Raw genomic sequence first — 25,550 nt, 5'->3', positions numbered from 1 at the left:
CGACATTTTCAGTTTAAGAGCACCGAGAATTTTCCATGGGTCACTGAACAGATTGATTTATGCACATTATTTAAAGGCCTCGCTCTGGTATGATTGGAAATGTGTTCTTTCACTTGTTCTTAGTCATGCTCATGCAATAAAACTCAAATGTATTAAGTCCAGCATAGATGGAGAAAAAAACATTTCCTGTCAATGGAGACTGGGGGACAGGCTGCACCTCTGTATGTAAATTGTTTATTTATTAGAACTGTGACGTCAATGTTCAGTCACTTGTATGATAATGAGGGTCGACGAAGCGACAGTGACATTTAATTTTATAGCCAGAAGGCCAGCTACTCCATTAGGTTTTGCTACGCTTTGTATCATAAAAAGTTATTACGATTTATATTCTGTATTAGTCAAGGCCCTGCTGCCAATCCGGGCGTATTCCAGACTCTAAAATAAATGTTGTCTCATCCCATACTTGAGGTTAATCCTACTATATATGGGGTCCTCTTTACGCTTTTATGAGAAATCTTAGTTCAAGGTACAGGCGTTTCGTAAAAAACAAGGACACATACTGCTCCTCTTGAGATCCATGAAATATAATGTGGCTCAGGGAACAGAGCATATACAGAAAACATATCCTCATAGGCACAATAGACATGGTTAAGATGTTACAGTATATTTTTATTTTTATTTTATCAACCCTTGATTTGACATTCACACTAAATGGCTGGAGATTTTTTTCTGAGAATACCAACGTTTTTCTTGATCTTTAGTCTTAATCTGCTAAAGGCCCATCATTGCAAAGCCACATAATTGCAAAGCCACATGTCTCACAAAACAACTGTAGTATTCCAAGTTATGTGCCCTAACAGGTTTGTGTGACGTGTTGTTGACATTATTCGACCTCTGGATTACTGACTGACGTATGAACAACCAGCAGAGGGCAATATTACGTCTAGAAAATCCCATTAAATTTACCACGTTTACACATTTTCAGCAAATTAGTCTCCAGTGTAAACTATTCAGTGTGGTTTCTGAAGTGGAAAATATCTTTCTAGACACTTGTGTAATGTTTTCCTTCTTCCTTTTAGCAGTCTTCAAACAATCTCAGATTGACAGAGTGCAAATTGAATCACAAAACCTGTAGCCTTCAAAACCTTAAATAGCCCGTAAATCCTCATCATCATTGATATTTACAAGACCATTTTTAAAACCATGTCATCCTCCCAAGAAAATAGACTTTTGATATAATTTTTCTGACATCAGAGCAAAAAGGTTTCCTGCCTATCTGAATAAATCAGGGCTACCCAGGTGCACACTGGAGGAAAAGTTGATATTGTCTGACTGTTATTTATCTCAAATGAAGTCTTCTTCAGGCTTTTCTTGACACACAACTCAACTGAAATGTGTTGCTACAAACTTATAAAATGTTTTAAAACTATAAAGTTGCCAACATGGTCACTCAAAGGTACCAAGCAGTTTTTATTCCAAAATAATTTCTCCTTTTCTTTACATATTTACTGGTAGTTAATTACTGCACAACTGCATACTTCAGCATACTTGAAAATGTATGCTACATTCTTTGAGTGATTGGAACATTCGGTTTAAGTGTTGCCTTCAATAACTGTTGTAATATTGCAATTCACTAAGCACGCACGTACGTGGGTGCGTCTGGTGGACCTGTAGGCAATGCTATTCAAATTGTAATATAATATGGGATGGGTGTCACTTCCTGGAGATGAATCCTATCGTCTCTACCTGCGATAATATGCTACCGTGCGATTCTATATGTGTAAACCTTAGGTCTGACATATGTTATGCCGATTACCAGATTTACACATATTTGTAAACCAACAAGTCTTTGTTCCAAACGTCCTTATATAACGAAAAAAACGATCATAAAATAGGCTAATTGTATACTTTTATTGTCGGACATCGTGACTCGTATGAGATAATCCTGAGTTTGACGGAGCACTTGAAGGCAGCAGCTGTTAGCCGCCCCCTCTGAACAGGAGCTGTGAAGAAGCAGCGACAGACAGTGGGCTAAGTTTGTCCTGCCCGGCTTCCCTTCACCAGTACAAGGGGCTTTGTGTCATTGAAGAACAGCGAGCGTCGCTTTTAGTTTCACACTAAAACTAAAGGCGTCAGAAACACGTCCGTGACATTTTGGGATAATTTGTGTGGGCACAGAGAGGAGAGAGGGAGAGGGGAAAGTGCGACGGAGCGGACAAAGTTGACACTCCGCTGTCATGTTTGGTACTTGTTGCACACACACTCACACTGAACACTGGAGCCTGTAGTGTGGGCTGCGTGCTGGGAACAGGTAGGTTATAAATAATGACTCTTCGATACATAAACTCATTTAATGTTTGTTTGGTTATTATTCATTTATTTATCTCGACAAGACAACAATGTTCCCACTGCAATGCAGATACTTGTCATGCTCTAGTTACTGTAAACAACCAGCAAGAACTATCATTTGTTCAGTTTGTTAGTGTTTGGCAGTGGCTTAAAGTATTTTAATACATTTACTCAAGTACAGTACTTAAGTACAATTTTGAGATACTAGCACTTTACTTGAGTATTATAATTAAAAGTATTACATTCAGATGTTATTATTTTACTTAGGAAATATAATCAACATTTATAAGACTACAGTTACACCTGGAGTAAATACACAAGCTACCCCGTAATGTTGAAAATGGGCCAATATGCATAATGAGTACTTTTACTTTTGGTACTTTAAGTATATTTTGATGCTTCTACTTTTGTACTTGTTGAGTCACATTTGCAATGCAGGACTTTTACTTGTAACAGAGTATTCCGAGACTCTGGTACTTGAGTATATGAGTACTTCTTCCGCCTTTGGTGATAGGTAGACTTTATTGCATTAACACTTTTGAGATAAAGCAGTAATCTGTTACATTTTAATTGTGTGACCAAACGTTTCTCTGTGTAGCTTGGATGTTTCTTTTCTATTTGCCATTAGGTCCCATTCTATTTAGCCTTATAACATCTCCTTTCTGTTGTCAGGGTCTTCGGTATCACCATGAGGCTGTGACACAACAGGGACAATGATGGCAGAGCTGGAAATTGACCAGTCTAACCTTCCTCGTGTCCAAGAAGGTAAGCACTTTCTCCCAGACTGACCCATCTCTCGCAACTTTAGAGACTTTACATATGGAAAAAGTGTGTGTGCAGAATGTACCATGGTTAATGGTCTCTCCTGGAGAAAAGTTGTATTTGTTCAGCCCCTCATGGAGGTCATGGGTCAGGGTCAGCTACTAAACTGCAGACACTAAGCCACTAGGGGTTTAAGTATTTGATTCATGGACACTTGAACACTAAGGACCGACTTGTTCAACAGTCTGCAGCCGGCTTTAGAGAGAATTTTGTTGCTTTGTGAGTAACTGGCCTTGGCACCAAATGGCAGCTTTGCTTCTGTCCTTTTTTGTCTGTACTTGATTTCTGTGGCTTCAATCTATCTCAGATAGGAAGTCGCTTGCCATATGTTTTGTCTATATGCAGCAGATACGGGTTTAGAAATATGTCTGTACAGAGATGGATCTCATCGCAGAGTGTTCTGGCTTCAGATAAGAGAAAGGAGGAATGAGGTTGCTCTTTTGGATATTATATTTCTTAGGGGAAAAGTGCTATCACTATCACTAACTTAAGTGTAGTCTAACTTTATAGAAAGCTTCAGAGCTGATGGGAATACTTTATCATGTACATTAAATCATAATTGCTCTTAATAGGATTGGTCTGGACTTTCAAGTAAATCTGGCTGTGCTTTAGTTAAAGCCACAACACTATTGGATGAACATTGTGGCGCATACGAGTCATAAAGTAGTGATAAACATAGGAGAATATGCCATAATGACAACAAAAATATTCACAACAACAACATAATCTGTCATTGCCATACTAATGCTTACAGCTCTAACGAACCAAATGAGTTATATCTGTTTGCATGTAAGTATGAAAACAGTGGCAGGTGGAATGTCTAAGCGCTGGCCTGGGTGTAGACCGTTGACTCAGTCTTTGGCGTGTCCACACTAATGAATGGAATAGAAATAGGTCTGCATGTCTTTTATCAAGGGAGATAATTCAGCACTGCACTCTTGTTTCCATACACAAAGGGCACACTGTGCAGCTTTGCATTTTGATGCTTTATTGAGCAGGGGCCAGTGCACACACAAAGGTGGTAATGGCAGCAATAAAGTGCCCGTTGAGACAATAGCAGCATGTAAATCAGCTGTCTGCTCTGTGTATTTATTTTCCGCTTTCACCAGACAGATATGATAAACTGTGCTGCTGCCCCTCTCTGTGGCACCGGGGGTTGTTTACTTAACATGGTGGGTGTTTATGCTTCAATTTCCCTAAGAGCCGTAGTTCCCCTTAGCCCACTTCTCCTTCACTTTCCTCCTCTTCCGAGAGTCTCAGCCAAGTCAACTCTCTTTGTTTTCACTGCCCCCCTTATCAGTTCCTGTTTTGTCCCTCCTCTGGCTGATCCTGATATAGCCTGATGTGCAGAGGGAATGTAGCTCCCAGAGGAATTCCCCCACCTCCCCCCTTTCCTAATTTCACTCTCAGCAACTGACCCAGAGTCCCATAACCCCGCACTTCCTTTTGTTCTCCATGAAAACTGTGTCAAGTTCATGAGATTTCTTACCTAGTTTTGTAACACAGCATAGAGAGCTGTGGGATGGACGGATACTTTATGGTGACATTTTGTGCAGAAACCAGGAAACAGAATATGCCAGTGAGGAGGAGAGAGGGGGAGCATGTGGGTGGTTGGTGAAGGATTTTGGCTGAAAATAGAACTCTTGTCATTTTCTCCTTTCGCCGGTTCCTTTGTTTGGCAGGCATTTGCCACTGCTGCTATCCAAGTGGCTGCGAAGATGAAAGAGAAGTATCTCTGTCAGTGTCTGATCGCCTGCCTCCCTCAAGCTGGATCCCTGAGATAATCTGCATACGTTTATTTAATATGCTTCTCTGAAATTGGTGTGGGTCCTAGAAAGAGACATGCTTAAAGCTATGAGATTCAGTAATATCAGCAAAAAGGTAAAAGTAGCAACATATTTTTCTATTTTACGACCACCATTAATGTAATACTTGTATTGAACAAGAGGCATAGGAATTCATTCAGATTTGTGCTGTTTTGAGGTTACAGAGGTCGTGGTTTCCTGCTTTATAATATCCTCTTCTCCCACAGTCACAGTGTTTGGGAACATACTGAGCGCTGCAGTGAATGGCTGCTAATGTTTTAAAACCGTATCTACTTGTTTTCTTACTTTGCGCTGTTTCCTAGACATTCTTATCCCTCATTGGATCTCAGCCTCTGGTGTTCAGATGCCACAGCCAATTTCTGTTATCTGCTGGATCTTTGATTCACTATCCTCTTAGGAAATTGACACAGGGTCCTTTCAGTGCCCTTATCAAGAAGCTTACACACGTTGAGTCTCTGTATTTTTGAAAACACACTCGGCCGTCGGCTCTCACTGAGCAAGTGTCTCCATGTGCACACCCTGTCCGTCAAAACCTGTTCAGCAGTCTTAAATAACACAGTCTCTTTGGCCCAGCCTAGGAGGGTAATGTGAGTTTTAGGAGTTTGGAAAAACAAGTTTACCCGCAATGCAGACACACACACACACACTCACACACACACACACTTGCAGGCTTACACAGACAAGGCTATACTTTTCCTCCATTTTTTTTCGTTTCGCTTTGGATTTAAGAGTAAACTCGTGTTTTGGAGCATCAATTTGTCCTTTCGGATTAAAACCAAGCCTTGGACTTAATCCCTTTTCTTTCACATAAGCGAAGTTGGAGATCCATTTATCGGATAGTCTCTTAAGCTCCACAACAGGTGTAAGTGGTAATGCGTGTCTGTCTTGGTGTGGGTTAACTGGGAGTGGAGCTGATGTGGTCCTCCATGTTGTAAACAGACCCCTCTCATGGCTTAGTCTGTCTGGGTTATTTCTATGAACTTTGACTGTTGGGCCCCTGTAGACTGAAATATAACCAGACACTTATTCTCAGCAGGAACGCTGTGTTTTTCTTCCATATTTAGGATTTAGTGAAGTTTGACTATATCTTACCACAAGAATGTTTCCTCACTTCCCTATTTACAGAACTGGACAAAGAGGAGATATCCTCAGTTTGACGTGTAATACCAACTCAGAAGCAGTTTTATAAATGTTGAAATTAGACATTGCATTGTTACATCAAGCTCTAGTAGTTCAGGTAAGGTACAGCAATAAAAGACAAGAGGACTCCGTACATTTTAGAACAGTATTCGAGTAAAAACAGGTTGTCTTTTAGAGTACAGAAATAGCAAGGCAGCAAACACAAGCAGTCCTGAAGTCTGGGATTGGTTAAACGCCTGATGTTTCGTATGTTTTGAATTATCCACACAGATGGTCCCAGCTGTGCCATATACTGTGGGCCCCATGTCACTCTGACAATAAATCTTAGAGCATCCCTTCTGTTCATACATTTCTGTTTTAGATTTGTACGTCTCCTTACCATTGGATACAAACAAATGCTAGCCTTAAGCAAACAAAGTGTGCAATGAGGGTCTTTCGTTGAAAAGTGCTCAAAGTTAAAACAAGGTTTACACTCGCAGTATTCCAGATAATGGATAATATTTGCAACTCAAACGTCCTTTTTGGATTCGCTTTTTTTTTAGGCACATTTAGCAACCTTCTGTCAAATCAAATGAGTATGACAGAATTGTATTACAATTTACAAGTTTTCCTTGGGACAGAGTGTCTGAATTTGTATCGTTATGTTATGCTTATTCTATAAATGATCCAGGTTTTCCATGGCTGTGCGAATATATGTAAGAGGTTATTTAAGAACATGTGTACCAACTCATCAGTATCGTAAGCATTAAGTGCATGGCTGTAAACGTGACCATTGCCTCGACAGGAGCTGCTCTTATAGGCTCGGGGGGGGGTGTTTAGTAGCAGGACAGGTGTTTTTAATTGGCCCTGCCTCTGAGACAAGCTGGAGGCTTTTCCCTCTGCACTTAACGAATCTCCTCTTAAACACTGTCTGGGCGTTTGAAAGCGCCATTGTAGAAGTAGACGGCCCTTCTAGGTTCCCTGATGAGAATCTGTAGGAGACGGCAAAGTGAATTTGTTCGGTCACAGTGGGCTGTGTGTCGGCCGAGATGGAGGAAGTGGAGAACACAGCTGGGCCACGCTGCTGCTGACTGTGTGTGTTTATTTTCTCTTCAGTAACTTCTGAGTTTGTTTGACAGACTTGAAACACTCTTGGGCTTCGGCACACAGAGGCTATCGGGGCTTATTAAGGACTCCTGTAAACACTTGGCATGCCTTTTAGATGAGAATAACAGTACACAGATGCTGAAGCTATTAAAAACCAATGTACAGACCAGAGAGTGGTGCATAACTGTGGGTATGCACTACTGTATTACTGGAGACTTGAAATGCAGTCAGGTCTAACCACAGCAGTTAACTGTCTCTCTTGCTGAATATCCCTTTGTTTGACTACAAAGGTTTTGGGTCTTTTTCTATGTAGAATTGCTTTTTAAGTATTTTGTCAGCATTCTGACGAAACCAAACAAAGGCTGGAGAGCATTAACGACATGAAACCGATATGTTTTATTACCATATCCCGCAGCAGGTGGCCAGACTGAGGGATCAGTGGATAGGGAGGGCTCAGTTTGCTCAATATAAAGAACCAGACGGAGTTGGTGTACAGAGAGCTCTTAGCTAAAGCCTTGGGATTTACAACAACCTTACACATGTAACTTTACTTATGTTAAAGTTCCATCCAAACCACCTTCCCAGTATCAAATGGCTGAAGGTAGAAGTTCCGAAACTTTGCATCTTCATTTGACAGTCATAGTGAGCACATTAGTAAACTAAAACATGCATGTTCCTCCTAAAGATATATTCAACCACACCTTATTTTTTTTTAAATAAATGTTGCCTGCGCACACACACACACACACACACACACACACACACACACACACACACACACACACACACACACACACACACACACACACACACACACACACACACACACACACACACACACACACACACACACACACAGCTCGGCCTCTGCTAAACCGGACAGTATAATTGTTGCGTCCTGGTTGTCGCTCTGAAACGCTGGGACCCTGTTATGATGGTGATTTTATGAGAGCCTCTTATATTCAACAGGGAATTGAAGACAGAGTGGTAGATAATTGTTATTTTCTAAAGTTTGGAGAAACACTCCTCCGCCTTTTGTCTGTCAAATAAACAACCATTATGACGCACAACACTCACATCCTATCGTTTCTTTTTAGACAAAGTGCTGAACCAAAAGCTCCAACATATTGTCTCTTTTTATTCCAACTGTTGTTTTGGATGGAGAAAACAGGGTCGTTGAAGATTGTTGAACATTTTATATGTTTTAATAATCCCTCAAGCTGAGAGAAATGCTTACTTTATTAACACTTATATCCCCACTTCATTCATGTTTAGGAACACTTTGTATCACACTGAAGTGTTTCTGTCCTCTGTGGTTTCAGTGTGCCAGAGTTTCGCGGTGCTGGAGGATGGAGTGTTGGCACATAACCTGCAGGAACAGGAGAGTGAGTACAATGTCAAGCTGCAGACTACATCACTGTGTAAACATTTGTTTAATGTGGGCTCCAGCTTTACTTATCCTGTTAAAGGATTTAGTTTGATTATACTAAGCAGCTACTAGACCCAAGTAACATATTTGTGTGAAATGATGAATTAATCTTATGGTAAAACAGACTTGGTTACTTAAGGTGATTATGTTGATCTCCTTCTTGGCTAGCTTGTGTCTCTTACAAATGGTTTGTATGTTGTTGCCATTTTGCCCAGTAAACAAAGGGACATGTAATTAGGTGTCAGTTTGTGAGATTCCTCAGAAGTGAGTGTCCCAAAAACAACCCAGAAAAAAGGGAAAAGTCATCAGATTTACAGTAAAAGTAAACATACATACAAACAAATATGTTTAAATAATATAGTAATTCAATAGAGAAGTTATTTATGACTATATCCTAGATAACACATGGTCCTTTATCACCACACACTGTCTCATCCTCTGCCTTTCTCTCTGCCTTGCTCCCATAGTCGAGCAATACTATACCACCAACATCCAGAAGAACCAGCTAGTGCAGAATGACATCCGCGTAGCGAAAATGCTGCAGGATGAGGAGGAAGAGGAGCAGGCCATTCAGAGCACCCTCTCCAGACACGCCTCCAGACAACTGTAGGTGACCCCTGCTGCCCGAACGCACTGTAACACATCTCACACTGTAACACATCTCACACTGTAACACATCTCACACTGTAACACATCTCACACTGCGGCACTGAGTCCTCACCTCCTGCATGGCACTTAACCCTACTGTGTGAAGATTTACCATGCATTACGTTATTTTTATTTAAATTGGTGTGTAATGTGTTGGTATATAACATGAGTCACAAGTGTAAAAAGTAATTTTCTTACCTTACTGTCTGCTAGAGAGGAGGAAGACTTTGAGTACGCCCGTTTAATCCAGGAGGATATCCAGCGCTGTTCTGAGCAGGCCCGGAGGAGGGAGCAGGACGATGAGGTGAGAAAAAGACTGTTGGGAAATGTATTATTATGTCTGCGTCTAGTTAACATTTCTCTAATTAGTACATTACAGATCTAGCCATTTTTTTTCTGACTGCAAAATCAACAAATGCAAAATACTGCGAAACAAATCTTTTGTAGTAGTCACTTTTATGGATGAAAAGGCAAGCAAGATTGAGCAAATACTGAGAAAGTCATGGACATTTGAACTTGTCCGACCATCACAGAAGACAGCAAAGCATGCACTCAGTTCACTAGGGCTGTACCCGAATATCCGAATATTCGTTCGTTCGAGTACTATTCGGGTTTCAATTTCGTTATTCGGATATTTGTTTTTTTGTTTATTTATTGAAATCTCCAATATCAACGTAAGAGCTTGTGCCTCTTCGGGGGGTGCTAACACTTAACCATAAACTTTATTGTTTACTTTCTCCGTCTTTATATGTAGATATGACTTTTCTCCGTTAATCTCCGTCACGTTGTTTCCATAGCAACAACAACTTCCTGTCAACAGTGCTAACTCTCCTTCAAAATAAAAGCATGTCCATAAATAGGAAACCAAGCCAAATTACACTTAAGACATATATACAACTGCAACGAAAGTAACAAACACAATGCAATATCCTTTTCAATTTCAAAGAACACAAATTGGGTTATATACATTAACAAATAACTATAAAACAACAATATACCAAAAAATGGTATTCGGGACAGCCCTAAAATTCACCTGATGTTTGAAAGCTGATAGAGGAAACTCACAATAGAAAGGACCCTCACTTCAGACAATTATATGATATTAATTATGGAAATTAGAATCTTTATTTTCACCATAACTATAAAGGGAATATTGTGGAAGATAGAAATAGTCATGCCCCTTGTATGACTGATTAAGGTTGAAAATGGTTGAGGTAAGCTTGGAACCGAAAGTTGTTCCAGCTAATACAAAGACATAATATGAAGGCAAAAGTGTCATCAAAACATTTCAAGAGATTTGCTACTGAAAGAGGAACAAATCCTTTCCTGAGGGTGTCAGGTTACCGTCAGCAACCGGAGCACAGCGAGACGCTTTCCTTTATGGACGAGTTTGACTTGGCACAATGCAGTGATAAAACAGAACGTTAGGGGGAAGAGCATTTCTTAAAGGGATATTCCACCTAAAAGGCTTCTTTGAGTATCCACCACTCACAAACTTAGGGCTTAAAGTTGCTTTCCCGTCAGTTTCTGATGTAAGAAGTAAGTATCTGGTTAGAGCCACGATAGACAAAGTGTTAATGAAAAATGCAAAAGGATTATCGGACTCAGTGAATGATGCATTCTGTAGGACGTGGTGCACAAAGCAGAAAATAAAGCTGCTTTTGAAAGTAGATGAATGCTTCCGTGCAACTTAAACTACAGAGCTCTGGACACAGAGGACTTGGCACAAACTTAAAACATCACCAGCGCTATACGTAAACTGCAGCTCATTCAGCACAGGGACTCATAGACTTTTATGGCTACCAGGACACACTTGTATATCATTTAATTATCTCCTTGTTACCAGCAGGTCAGGGAGTATGATATGGTTCACTCTGCTCTCTCTTAGGACTGACTGAATCCATAATAAATGGCTTTTGCTGCAGAGTGCTGCCCGGCGCCTCTGATGTATGAGCAAAGTCAGCTGTTAAACAGAGAGAGACACAACCTGTCAGATACCCATCTCCATCTCCAGCTATTTAAGCTTGCTTATTAAGCCTCACAGGATGAGCCCACTTGACATGTGTACAACCTTAACTGTGCAGTTTGAGTATGAGGCAGGTTAAGTAAAAACATTATCTATACGCTGTTTTTAATCAAGAAAGTGACTCAGGCTTTTTTGGTTATCCTTTCCATTAAACAGATCGACCATGTTACTTAATTTCTCCTTTAAATGTTATACATGTTTAAGTTTGATTTAAAGGATAGTTTTTCACTGCTAGTGGCGTCACTTCGATAGATTCATCTGTCCACTAGCTTTAAACCAGACTGAAAATCTACAAAAAATGTGGTACAGACAATAATTTCCCCTCTTATTAAATCTTATTAAATCTTATTAACTTTAGTAATCCCATCACTTTCCATCTAGTGCCATCATCAGGTCAAAAACGGAATTCGTCTGAGACTTCAGTTTATGACCTAATACATGCAAAATATTCTCATCCACCACAGTTGTTATTTGTTCTCAATACTAATGAGCAAATAGTATTGGGTTAACATGCTTAACTAAGATCCTGACCATACCTGCTGAACATCAGCATGTTAATATTGACATTGTGGGCATGTTGGCATGCTGATATTCAAATGTAGCCAAAAAGAAACAGCCTCACAGTGCTAAGAGCGCTCTTGTTTTTGGTCGTAAACAATATGGTTACATTTTAAAAACACATATGACAAGATCTACATTTTGCAGTGATGATTGACATTTGTTTTTCATTTACCCTAGTTCTAAATTGAGGTACAGCACTAGGTCTGTCTAAATCTTTGTAAATACAGAAGCAGTTGTTCTTGAAGTTGCAACCCCAGCACGACTGGGCAACCAGATGGTTCCCATCAATCACCTCTCTGTTGTTGTTCCAATGCCCAGACCCTCAAAACCATCTTACGGTCCGTGCATGTTTACAACCCCATGTGCATTTCTCAACATCAGATTTGGGCTGTGTAAGAAAAAGGGCATTGTGGGGGGAAAAAGCCAACTGTGCCATGAAACTCCCCAGCTGGCCCGGTGGAGTGGTCTGCGTCACAAGGCCGCTCCAGCATAATATTTTCCTTTAGCCTGCAGTTTCCTTTTTAGAGCAGGCTGCCTTGGACGGGCTTATAAAAGCTCCTTGTTTAGAGGCTGTGAGGTCAGAGGCTGTGGGGTTCATTCATCGTTATTGAAGGGGTTTGGCTTTGAACACTCTGGGTAAGTTGGAACCAACATGAAGTGTCTACACTACACTGGGAATAAAGGGGACTTTCACCCACTGGGTTAAAAGTCATGCTAGGTTATCCAACAAATGGCACGAGACTAGTTAGTTTAGTTTAGTTTAGTTTATTTATTTTTTTCGAGCGTGTAAAACCAAAGAAAATACAAATGAAACAAAAGGTGATACAGACATGATACAGTACTATACAAATGAATGCAATAACAAAACGAAACATTTAATTAATAATTGAATAATCTGTAGTATCATTGTCTGATATCAATAAACAACAAAGCTTTAGCTAATTACACGTCCGAAAAGGGGTCGGAAGAAGTTTACACTTATTTAATCCGACCCCTTCTCCCTTATTTATTTTTTATTATTATTTATTTTTTTTACATCTTAAAGGAGAGGTGTCATGGCCATTTCCACTGATCATAATTCCATTGTTGAGGTCTACTAAAATAGATTTATACTGTGCATTTTTCCAAACTCACATTGGTTTCTCAAACAGCATCTCTGTAAACTACTTGTATTCACTGAATTTCACTCTCTGCCTTTAACGGCTCGTTGTAGCTCCCAAAGCTCCAGCCCCCACCCTCCCTGTGAGCACAGTGTGCTCTGATTGGTCGGGACGTTGTGAATCGCGCTGAGCTCCGTGGAGGTGTTGCTTCCTTGTTTAGGATACATAGCGAAACACAGCCAAACTCATCCTGAGCACACACAAAGTCACAGCCGAAGTAAAAACAATAAGTGTGGCTTGATATTGAGTAAGAAAAAGGTTGATAAACGCTGTGAGAATGGGTCTGCAGAGAGAATTTTGCCGCGATCCCAACTGTCTGTTATCAGCCTGCAGCCAGGGAGGAGAAATCAGCTGAGCTGCCTGCTCCCTGCACACAGATGTGTGTGTGAGGAAGTCCGTGGATCGGTCAATTTGGACCAATCAGCGGGGGCTTAACGTAACGGCTCCGCGGACGTAACGTAACGGCTCCACGGATTGGTCCATTTCGTTCCGGGTACCGCTTGACATCATGCCGTACCCGGAACGAAATGGAAGACTCAAATGGCCAATGACGTATCTCCAACGAGGCGTTTTGGGGAGGTATTTTCTGTGTTAGAGTTTTACTCGCTACAGGGTGTACTTTGAGGGTTTAGACTCTGCACACCGTTTACATGCATAAAAACCTTCATAACACACAAGGGGACGGGTAATAACCGGAAAAGCATGACATGGGAGCTTTAATATATGTTAACATACAATATAAACGTATACTTATAATCATGAATAATTTATATAATCATTCATATAATATATACAGGCAAGTTAGGACAATGGTCTCTATATATTTATATATATACATACACAAATTCATACAAACACAAATTCATAACTACATCTATTCCTGTGTGCATGTTATCATTTCCTTTGAAGAGTATTGATGTAAAGATTAAATTATGAACTATGAACTCTCCCGTTAGCTTTCCTTAATGAGCGGCTGATCAGAGCTGTTGATTAAATATTTGCCTCCCTGTAGATTGTGTCTTTAATTAATGAACAGAATGCACCAGACTGTGCACTTTTTAAATGCCAGATCCCCGCGGCCCCCCCACGCCTCACCTGCCATGGCAAGCTGCTTATTGTCTGCTGATGCTGGCAAAGTGGTGGACACGCGAGCCCGGATTGTAAAGCAAAAGGAGCTGTGTTGGCTTTTAGTTATGATTGATGTTGCAAATGCGGCCTACAGAGAGGTTTTATAGAATTCACTAGTAGAATTTGCTGATTTGTGAAGAACATTACTAGCCTTTTAAATGGAAAGTAACAGAGACATGGTGGGTGGTTCTCCTTCAGAGAGCAGTCAAGTACATCAGCTTTGGTCAGAGTGGGCATTCCCCAGTGACAAGGTGTTACTTCAGGTGTAACAGTCCCGTTGTTAACCTGCTTCTGTTGGAGTTTTTCCCGCTCCAGAGTTCATGCTACAGGAGATTAACAGTTTGTTTGTCTCTCATGTCGTCTACTAGTCTCCATAGAGTTAGCTACAGCTCTGCCTGAAGTAATAGGTGTGGCTACTCAGAGCTCAGATGTCAGATCACCTCAGAAGTGGCACAATGTCAACCAACATGCATTTGGTGAGCGGCTCTGTAGACATGCCGGATGTAGATTAATTACATTCTTGCTTGATGTAAACTCAGTCAATCCAATCACCTCTGAACGGGGTAAAGAATTTGGCTCATGTTTTCTTTGTGTTGTGACTTGAAAGCTTATAATATATACATTTATATCAAATCAAATAGAACCTCAAGCTCTTTAAGGCAGAACATGGTGATGTTAAACAGACAAGCAGCATCTACAGCAAGATACTTTTTTGTACATTGTGGAAATAAGAAAAGCATGTATTAGATTACATTGAAAGTGTCCTATAGATTTTGTAATATGATTTATTTTTAAGTAAGTTGTGGAAACGGATGCTACCTTGCTTTCTTCTTACACTTTCTATGTTATGCTGCCATCTGCTGGTTGGAAACGGCACAGATAAAAAGATGTCTTTATTTGCCGTCCAGTGGTAAAGCTTGTTGACATTTTGTAATGCTATTACCCAGATCATTTCATTATCATGTTCATAATTATGTTTTGATTTAAAATGAATTAGCCAAAATAATTTTATAATCGTATTATTGGCTTTGATACTCGGTGAAATAAAAGGTTGTAGCAGAGTCACTTCAATCGAATAGGAAATTATTTTCAAAGTCGAGGCTTGTATCTATTTTATTTTCTTATTTGACAGACCAGCTTAATACTCTGTAATCTTCATTTAGCCTAGATTCCTAATAGGTTACTCATTATGGTTTACAATGCGGAGAATCATTCAACATGTCGGTGTCTCCACAGGAAATCGCTAAAGGATTGCAAGAAGAGGAGAAGCAGAGAATCACGAGGCGGAGCAGAGGGCAGGACAGTGAAGGTACCGTCTTTGTTCTGCCTGTATTCCTATTTGAGAACATTTGTCAGCGAACATTAGATACTGCAAACAAATCTTTAATACATTGTGAGGATTTGTTTAGTTTTTAGGGACTTAATGAAAAAGAAAAGTGTGTTGTGTACTTGGTATCGTATGTGGGTTTGTTTCTAAGATTGAGAGACTTTTCAGTTGCACTTAATGGAAGACAAACACCACAGCTTGTTCAGCCTCTCTCTATAACCATGCTTTGCTGCACTGCTAATGCCTATCATTGTTATATTTTAACACGCTCTCTCAATATATAACGGCATGAACAAAACATTCCAAACATCTACAGTATATTATCTCCATAATGTTATGAACAAGCTGCAACTAACATGCATGTCTTTTAATGTTGTGTTTACAAGGTACTCATGTTACCAAATGTTTTAGTTGTGTCTAAAACATTGATATAATACATATATTTAATGCAGTGTATTACCTTTATAATAACAGCACCTCTTTAATAGTTCCTGCTAACAGCCTCACCCATGCACCCTGCTTTTGTGTTTGCATGTTGGCATTACTAAAGGCAGCACCAGTGACCCTGCACTGCCATCTCCACACCAGCACACACTCAGCAGCCCACACCAAGGAGAGGAGCAGTACTCATCTAGCACCAGCAGGTGGCAATGTTCTACCTCTCACAACCATTCAGACTTAACTCGTCCTCAGGCTGACTCCCCCAGGGGGGTAGCAGCTCAGAGAAACACAAATTCAGGGTCAAATCAAGGACACACAGATTCCAAAAGGGGAATCAGGGGTGAGCGTGTGAGTGAGGACTCAGAGGACTCGGACACAGTGTTCTCTGAACAGCTCGCTGTCTGGTCCCAGAGACTGAATGAAAGACTCAACACGGCACCCCCTCGACGACGGGCTTCTTCAAATGAGCCAGAAGAGAGAAACTGTAGAAGTCTTTCCTCTCGTAGCAGCTTTACAGAGCAAGAGAGAGGAGAGTTGAATCGGGAACATTATGAAAATGCCAACCTAGAGGAGAGGAGGCCCAGGGTTTGGGATCAAGCAAGACGCCATGGTGAGGAGTATGAGGGTTCGCACAGGAGCAGAGATCAGGATAAAGACTGTAGGTTAGTGGAAGTAAGAGAAAAGCGATGTAGTCGTAGTGAATCGGTCAGGCTACACGACGGGGGTAAACACAAAGACTTAGCGAGGACCTGGAGCTATAGGGACAGCCCCGACAAACGTGTGCATTTTCAGGACCACTCCAGGAGCTCTATAAGGCCGCAGCAGGGTGAGAGCAGAGGAGTCTGGGAGATGCTGGGCCAGGTCCTCAGAGAGAGGGGCGTGCCTGTGAGGTTGGGCGGCAACGGGGCGCCACTTCAAATAGGGCCTCAAAGCAGAGACAGCCAGGTGCTTCACGGGAGTGAGGTCTCCTGCGGCGACTCCCTACCACATCAGAGAGTCTTCCAAAGAGCTGCCAACACCAGGCACAGTTTCCATGGAGATACCCGGGAGAGGAGGAGGTTGTCACACCGAGAGAACAGTGGGAGAGATCACACGGAAGACCGGCTGCGAAATAATGTGGAGCGTGATGAAAAGGTTTATGAGATTAGTAGGAGAGACTCACATCTTTCTAGCAGAGAAAGGGGAGGCAGCAGAAGGTGGAAAGAGCACGGATACACTAATGATGACGAGAGGGAGAGGAATGCAAATGACGGCAGGGTCAAAAGGACAACGAGCGAACGCAGGCGTTGGCACCAGACCATAGAGGAAAGGTTGAGCTCAGAGGAGGAGCAGGAGGTGGAGAGGAGAGTGGAGCGGCCCCATCGCAGAGCCTCACAGCGCAGCCAGAGCCTCAGCAGCAGCCGGGCTCCAACAGGAGATAGGTCGAGGCACGAGGCAGCAGGTAAAACCCAGAACTGCCGCCAACTCCAATCTGCAGAGAAAAAGACTTCCAAAGATGTACACCTCTCTGTGTACATCCACTCCTTTCATCTTCCCTCAATCATCGTCTAATCTGGACACATCTGGTTTCACTTTGGGGTCTCTCACTGAAGGCGAACATTTCCCTGTCCATATCTATTTCTCCAGTAGTCCTGAAACAATCTTTAGTGTGGGCTTTTATTCTTATCTTCATCTTCATTCCTTTTAGTTTTGATGTGGTGAGGGGATAAGTACTATGTGGTGCCTTTTTTTTTTTTAAAACACCTAGCAACATGCCCTTACATGCTGCATCCTTTTCTCTCTAAGTGTGATTCAAATGTCATCGCTGCCTCTGTTTCAGAACATTTGTGTGATTCATCCCTGATTTTCATGTTTTATGGACTTTCCTTACTCCTTGTATGCATCACACTTCAGTTCCTTTGAATTTAACAGTCATCCCCCCCCCCCCCCCCCCCCCAGGAGCGTCATTGCAACCGGAGCCAGTGGGGGAGAGCCTGGACCTGGGGGAGCTGCATCAGGTCCTCAAGGATGAAGAACTTGCTCTAAAGCTGCAGGAGGAAGAGGAGAAGCTGTTGAGGAGGGTAAGAGTTTCTCTTGACATGTTGTGATTTAGGAGTTAAAGGTAGGGGTAGGTAAGTTTGAGAAACCGGCTCGAGATACACTTTTTGTTATATTCCATGGAATGCTCTTAACATCCCGATAGCAATGAATATCTTAAGTGCTTTGACAACAAATCCATAAAAAAATGTCATCTGTGGAAGCCGTAGTACTGTAAAAAGCACGACCAATCATTTTAGCCGGCCCGGCTAAAATAACTGGATGGCCTACCTGCCTGTCAGCCTTCCATCTGTGCACAAACTTATCTCGTGCCCTCATTGGTCATGTGCGCGATCGTGTGTGTTGGAGGAGGGGCTCTGTAAGGAAGTGGCAGATTTTTTCCGGCTGTGTATTTTCAAATTCTAGCGATCTCGAGCCGGTTTCTCCAAAATGAACTACCCCACCTTTAAGGACAAAAAATCAGCTTCTCTTTTCATTCATTTTTTTTTTGACTTTTGTTCTGTGCAGAACTCAGAGCCCTCTCCATGTTGTCCTTACCCAGAGGGAGACTTCAGAGCAGCACAAGTGGCGCAGGATGAGGTACAAAACATGTCATCACTATCCATGCATCCATTGTTAATATTAAAAACCTTTGGAACGATGTATTGTTTTTTTAACCCTAGGAAATAGCCCGCTTTATGCAGAAGCAAGAAATGAAGACAAAGCGAAGATCCCGCGAGCTCGAAGGGCCGTCGTCGTGGCGCGAGCACAGATCGATGACCAGTCATCACGACAGACGGGCTTCAAGAGACAGACCGGTACATGTGTTGTAAATCATTCAAACTGTTACAGTACATATTATAGTCTTGAATGTCTTTCTTTGCTCTTTTGACTTGCTACAATCATTTCTCTTTTGGTCATTTATTTTAACAAGGTGATGAAATTATAACAATTCTTGTTAAAAAAAAGTCTATAGTTAAAGCTGTTTTAAGATTACCCTACGAGTGCTACATTTATGTTTTTTTACTGTTTGTACTTTATCTCATCTTATTTTTATCAATTTTATTTATGTATTGTTGATATCACGTTCTATCTTGTCTTTTTGTTATTTTTGTTGTGGTTTTGTTTGTCTTTTGGTGCTGTCATGTATGGTTCAAATCAAATCAATTCAAATCAAATCAAGGTTTATTTATAAAGCACATTTAAAAGCGATTTTTGGTCGGGCCAAAGTGCTGTACATGTAATAACTACAATCACATAAAAACACATTTCTATAATCACAATAAAAGACAATAAATTACAACAGATATTTAAAAAGAAAACACAGGGAAAAGTCAGGAGTCATGCTCCGCTCTGACTAAAAGGCCAGGGAGAAGAAGTGTGTCTTAAGAGTAGATTTAAAAACCCCTAGGGTCTGGGCCGACCTCACGTGGAGGGGCAGAGTGTTCCAGAGCCTGGGGCCAGCTGCTGCGAAGGCTCGGTGCCCTCGGGTTTTGAGCCTGGTCTTGGGCACTACCAGCAGCAGCTGGTCAGCAGACCTTAAAGCTCTTGTTGGGGTGTAGCGCTGGAGGAGTTCAGCTATATAGGCCGGAGCCAGCCCATTTAGTGCTTTAAAAACAAATAAAAGGAGTTTAAAATCAATTCTGAACCGAATTGTAAGCCAGTGTAGTGAGGCCAGAATAGGGGTGATTTGGTCACGCTTTTTGTGGCCAGTGAGTAGACGTGCAGCTGCGTTCTGGACTAGCTGCAGGCGTTTAATTGACGCCTGGTCCATACCCACGTATAGAGCGTTGCAGTAATCCAACCTCGAGGTAACAAAGGCATTAATAACCCTTTCCAGGTCCTCAAACGATAAAAACGACTTAGTCTTGGCCAATAGTCGTATTTAATTGTTGCTAATCTTTAACTGAGATATACGTGTTTAGAGATATTGGGCTATATAAATAAACTTTTGCTGATTTGTCCACTTAGGTCCAACGAGAGAGGCTTGACTCAGAGGGCCTTCCTTCCCCTCCTGAGGACGGCTCCCCAGAGAGCCAGCCACCCAGCACCTTCTCCACAATACCGTAATTGTCTCTACATGAAAATACATGACATTGATTCTGTATTTGTACCATATGTCTTGCATCTACTTTACATGCTGACGTGCAAATGTGCGCTTGCAGGCAAGCCCAGCCGATCAGAAACATTGCGGAGGAACTGGACCCGACCTTCAGGGCCGGGAGGTCGGACCCGGAGAGCCTCAGAGTGGGACAGGCAGGTCGGTAAAAACAGGGAAGATGAAGCTTGCGCCACAATGGGTGGACACTCACATCCTGTTTCCTTTTGTTGCAGGTCCAACCTGTCAGTCACTTCCTATGCCACATCCTGGCTTACACGACCTACTCGAGGAGCCTGCTTTCATCCCACCCACAAAACGGCAAACGGACAAATCAGGACGCTCAAAACCCAAAGAGAAGAAGGAAAATTGCAAGCAACAATAATTGTTTTCAACACGCTGTTGGAGTGTATATATATATATATATATATATATATATATATATATATATATATATATATATATATATATATATATATATATATATATATATATTATATAACACTAAACATCAGTCCAGCTACAGAGGATTAAGTTCTCTCTCCCAGCTCCCCCTATTAGCACTTTAGACCAGTGGAACACATCACAAGTGACATTTTACAATATTTCTTGAGTAAGTGAATATTTACTCATTCTGTAACGGTTTTCAAAGGGAACATTTTGGTTCATCAAAGTATTTTAATTCTCAGTGTTAATGAGTGTTTAATTTAAACAGTTTGTGTTTTTTCTATCGATTTTGTTTCTTTAATTTGTTTTTATTTAGTTAAGCAGTGAGTATCCATCCATTATCTATACCTGCTTCATGTCTTCATGTTACCAATTAAGGCCGAAAGTCTCAGGCCGACCGGTTGGCTCTGTGCCTCTTCCAAAAGCGTCCAATATTTAAAATGACAAAACAAGAAGTTCCCTGTATAAACTTTGAAACTGAATGACGTGGTCTTAGACACGCTACTTTAAGACTTCCGCTTTCTGAGTGCCTGCTATTTGTCTCAAGCAGTTTGTCATGGCTCCAGCCAAGTTTAAAATAGTACGATGACAATCAAATGAACATATTTAACCCTTACTAGGGTTTTTTGAAAAACATACAACCATTACAAAATGTTGAAATGTCTAAATGATACTATATCCCTTAATTTTAAGTTGAAATAACTTGGTTTATTTTCCAGGTGGATTTTTAAAAACATCAGACAGTAATGATGGCAGCCTTATTCAATACACAGAAACCTTTTTTCTAACAAGCATTTTTATTTTGTATGATCATATATAACCTCCACATTTAAAACACTATACTTGTTGTGTTTTTTGGTTGTGTGTTTTTTATACATATAAAAATATATGCCACGGCTTAAGTGGACCACTATGAATGCAATTGTTGTAAATGTATTTAAATGCAACAAATAAAAAAATAAATCCTATTACATTGGCTATTTGAAAACTCCTAAACATACAATGTAACGGCATAGTACAGTGTAATCCTGGACAGTTGTGAGGATAACAATGATAAGGCAGACAGCTTAACTTATATACGAAACAACCCAGAAGTTCATACATACATCAGATAACAGTAAAGTGCTACAGTTCGTACATGTTACTGTATAACAGCCTGTGGTAAGTGAAGGCAGCACCTGCAGCTCTGTGGTCTTTGTACAGACCTCACCACCCATGAGTTGTGACTCATGCGTCTTTACACACACGTATAGGTGTGGACTACGTTTAAGCCCACGCGACACATTACGCAAACGTTCCATTTCATACAAATGTACGCCTGCTACAGTTCAGTTTAAGATAGACATGCGTTTGTGAGAAGTTCCACTTGGTCTGATCTAGCTGCCTACTCCATTGTGCAATAAGAAGTACAATTCTGACTGGGGGGGTTTCCATCGGACCCTTGAGCCTCTTCTTGATATTTGATGAGGATTGTTCAATTGCTAAGTGTGCATTCAATTTGTCATGAGGATTTTCCAAATGAGTCATTTATCATAAATCATAAATAGCCATGACTAATCGCATTGTTTGACATTTCATCTCAATAGACATTCCTGTTGGGATACCCACTGTGTTTCCCAACTGTTGCTCAAGAGGCATGTTTCAACCTGCTCAAAAAGGGTCAACTGAAGCCAAAGCACCAAAATGATAAGCCGACTGCTATACACTACATTCCCAGGTGCTTTAACCTATGGTACGATTACTTGTTGACAAAAGGGAAACTCCCGTCACTGGACTTTTTTACACCAATTAAGCAGCTGTAGGAAAGTCCATGTACTTCCTGGCAATGTTAAATAAAATGAAAGAGAAAAGATGTCATGCTGTATTAAACATGACCGCTTTGTTATAATACACAAATCTATTATCTTCTGTGTTCTATAGATGCATTAAAATAAATATATGTAACAAACTATCATCTGAGGCACCATAGAATCATGATCGACACACTATTGTTCTAGTTTGTCAGCTGTAACATAGAGAAATGTACAAATTCAGCAATAAACCGATAACTAGGTTGAACAACAGGCTATGAGTAAAACAAAAACATCTATTTTTGGAGGAATATGTGGGCTAAGCCTGAAGCATGACTAAAAACTGTCTGCTGTCAGTGTTACTCCTACCCACATTCACACAGAGCTCTTTACTGCTCATGCAAATATCATAGTAGTCAAAAACTCATTCATTTAAAACACTACACTACATGTTCACAGTCCATCGGCACAAGTCTAGTTTGTTTGGAAATAATTTACTCAGGTTTCTAAAGGCCTTCGTTTTTTAATGGAGTGTATTTTTATCTGTTGCCATGGTTAATCCAATATTTCACGTTTCCCAGCTCCCCCCTTATCTTTCAAGCTGACCTAAAAGGGAAATGCACAGTCTGATTTTCGGCCTACATGGTGAATGAATAGGCTGTTGTTTGGTTTTGTATTTTCCCACAGAATTCCCCCTGATGACGCTGTATCTAATTATTAAAAGATACAAATATATTCTTGTAGAGCGAAATGTGACCTCATACCTGTCCTATCAAGAGTTTCCCTGTAGTTTTGGTTGTTCTAATAAAAGAAAAATATGGTGGTTGAAAGACAGCTGGGTAAACAAATTACTCTCTTTCATTCAGAGCCAACATATGAAAAAGACTTCCTCCTGGTTCAGTATTCAAAACAAGCACCTTATTATATTATAAAGATTATAAAGATATCCTGTTTCCTCTCACTGCATTTGACGAAAACAAAATATGACCTTCAGTGTGGAACAGTAACAAAATCCCCTTTGATTCATGCGATGAACTGATCCGAAGAGTCTCTGCATCCGAGCAACTCTGAGCGGCTGCCCTGCTCCTGCTGAGCCTCGTGGAAACTGCACTCTACTGCTACTGCTATCAGCGTCCTGGGATCATCTGTGGAAGTGAAAGAGGAACATTTTTAATACTTTGTTTCTTGTATTTGAGATTGGCTTGAGAAACATATTTCATAATCCCAATCACTCGTGTAATATGGTTGAGATAGTTTATCGTGAAATGCAGTGGTGACTACCTGTAGGTGTTGTGATTATCGGCGTTGATGTGATTGGCTTTTTTATGTTTTGCTTTTTTTTGTTGCTGTTATTCTTGGCCAAAATGGTGATGAAAAGGATGATGATGATGCTAAACACACACAGAACCACAGCGGCGACCACAGACAATGGCCATTCCTGTTCTGCGGGAGCTGTCACAAGAAATAGCAAGAAATTATTGCTGGATTTAGGTAAAAACAACTATATCACAAACGACTAGAGAAAAAGAATATCAACCTACCAGGTGTCTTTGAGCTTTCAACGGAAACATTCCCACACGTAATATCAGTAAGTGCATCTCCCTTGGTCACAATATTTTTACACCTTTGAGAAAAATAAAGTTGACATCAGAGTTTTCATCACATCGGACAGTCAGTGAAGCTGAGACACATGACAACAAATTGCAGAGATCAGGAACAGAACTCACTCTGTACTCCAGGGTTTACACCTCTGGTGAATTTGGTCATTGAAGGTTCCTTCTGGACATTTTCTGCAAGAACCTGTGCGGAAAATCATTCAGTTGACTTGCCACTCAACATCACCTCTAAATTGAATGTTTATTTGTCATGAGCGTATCTTTACTTACGTTTCTCTGTGGGTTCCTGACCTTTGTCGCACGTTTTAACACAAAAGGAACATTTGGCATCCCCACAGGTCAGTCCTTTTTTACAGCCACACTGTGTGTCAGTCGTGGCAGTGCACTCATTCTTCATGACCTGAGCACCTACATTTTCAAATATATAGAAAGAGAGTTGAAAGGATTGTTTGTGGAAATGAACGCTTGCAGTAGCTCGTAAAGAAATGTCTTGATCTGCTTACGTACCTACACACTGTGAACACCTTTGACATTGGAGGTCTGTAGGTTTCAGTATGTATTTCCCGGCCTCACAGGGAGTACAGAGCTCTTTTGGATTTGAGCCATATTCTTTGACCAGGCGGTGTCCTAAAGACAAGGGTCAAGGTAAAGGGTTAATTCATTGGTCATTTTATAATGATTGGTTTAAGAATACAATTTAAATTGTTTCCACGTCAAGCTACACAGACATAAAAGACAAGTATATTCATAAGAATAGAAGACAAATAGAAACAATATACTGTATAGATACTTATAAAAACACAAAGAAAATACAGACACAAAAAGCTATACTGTAATCTCTGTTACAGCTGACATCAATTAGATAAGTTGTTTCCATATAGTCAAATGTGTTCATAACGAGAGTTAAAGTGTTCAAGGTTGTAATGCAGCTCAGGTAAACTTTTACAACCGTTACTGACATTCTAGTATTTATCACAGATCCAAATTATTAGATTTATCAGTTCCACCATCCTTGCCTTTTCTCTTTGTTGTGGTATTAGTTGAAAAACCACTGAAACTATATTTGGTTTCAAGTCACCACCGCAGAGGAACTGCTGGAATATGATTTGTTCACATCCACAGACAAAAGCATTCAACTAGGTTAACTTTTTATTTTGATACTTTAAACTTTTAAAGCCCAGTATTACCAGTATTATCTCTGCATATAAATGAACTAAATCAATTAATTCACAACCATACAGAATTGTAATGGACATTATCTCTGCTATTACTTACCAGGGTTACAGGCTTCACAGCGAACATCGTTTCCTGGTCCTTCGGTCCACTTCATGCAGCCACTGTTCGTCTGCACAGCACTGCACATACAGCCCTGAATGAGCACAAAGACACCTATAGCCCATAGGATCCATCCCATACTGTCAGCTCTCATAGTCCCCATCAGAACAGACTTTAGGTAATCCAATCCAAGAACTATGGCAGGTAACTAACTATTGTTTAAGAAGAAAGAAGATACTTATTCTTCTTTTGTTTCTCTGAATCTGTAGCTTAGCTCTATTTGTGAGTCAGCTCTGTTATGGGTTTGAAACAGGAATATGATGTGAAGAAATATCTCTGTGCTGTGGCTTTAGCTGACTCACTCT

General features: G+C 40.7%; 2 protein-coding genes across 3 annotated transcripts; one reads left to right on the top strand and one right to left on the bottom strand.

Moving 5' to 3' along the window:
• Positions 1-1,994: 1,994 nt before the first annotated feature.
• ccdc187 (coiled-coil domain containing 187) lies at positions 1,995-21,472 on the top strand. Of its 2 annotated transcripts, XM_034131747.1 has the most exons (13): positions 1,995-2,311; positions 3,022-3,114; positions 8,546-8,608; positions 9,120-9,258; positions 9,514-9,604; positions 15,412-15,484; positions 16,053-17,384; positions 17,882-18,003; positions 18,488-18,559; positions 18,643-18,777; positions 19,931-20,025; positions 20,125-20,219; positions 20,294-21,472. In XM_034131747.1, the coding sequence occupies exons 2-13, from the start codon at positions 3,063-3,065 to the stop codon at positions 20,440-20,442; spliced, it is 2,418 nt and encodes an 805-aa protein (XP_033987638.1). In that variant the 5' UTR covers positions 1,995-2,311; positions 3,022-3,062; the 3' UTR covers positions 20,443-21,472. The 2 variants fall into 2 exon arrangements, with proteins under 2 accessions (XP_033987638.1, XP_033987639.1); XM_034131748.1 differs by lacking the exons at positions 1,995-2,311; positions 3,022-3,114 and adding an exon at positions 5,703-5,859.
• tnfrsf9a (tumor necrosis factor receptor superfamily, member 9a) lies at positions 21,283-25,550 on the bottom strand. The gene is made up of 7 exons (XM_034131749.1): positions 25,186-25,550; positions 24,418-24,537; positions 24,181-24,318; positions 24,022-24,094; positions 23,836-23,918; positions 23,576-23,746; positions 21,283-23,439 (listed from the first exon to the last, which is right to left on the bottom strand). The coding sequence occupies exons 1-7, from the start codon at positions 25,346-25,348 to the stop codon at positions 23,318-23,320; spliced, it is 870 nt and encodes a 289-aa protein (XP_033987640.1). The 5' UTR covers positions 25,349-25,550; the 3' UTR covers positions 21,283-23,317.

This window comes from Trematomus bernacchii, unplaced genomic scaffold, assembly GCF_902827165.1.
Source record: "Trematomus bernacchii unplaced genomic scaffold, fTreBer1.1, whole genome shotgun sequence".
Taxonomy (NCBI): domain Eukaryota; kingdom Metazoa; phylum Chordata; class Actinopteri; order Perciformes; family Nototheniidae; genus Trematomus; species Trematomus bernacchii.
Note: the sequence above shows the minus strand (reverse complement) of the source record. Positions and strands in the feature narration are given on the sequence as shown.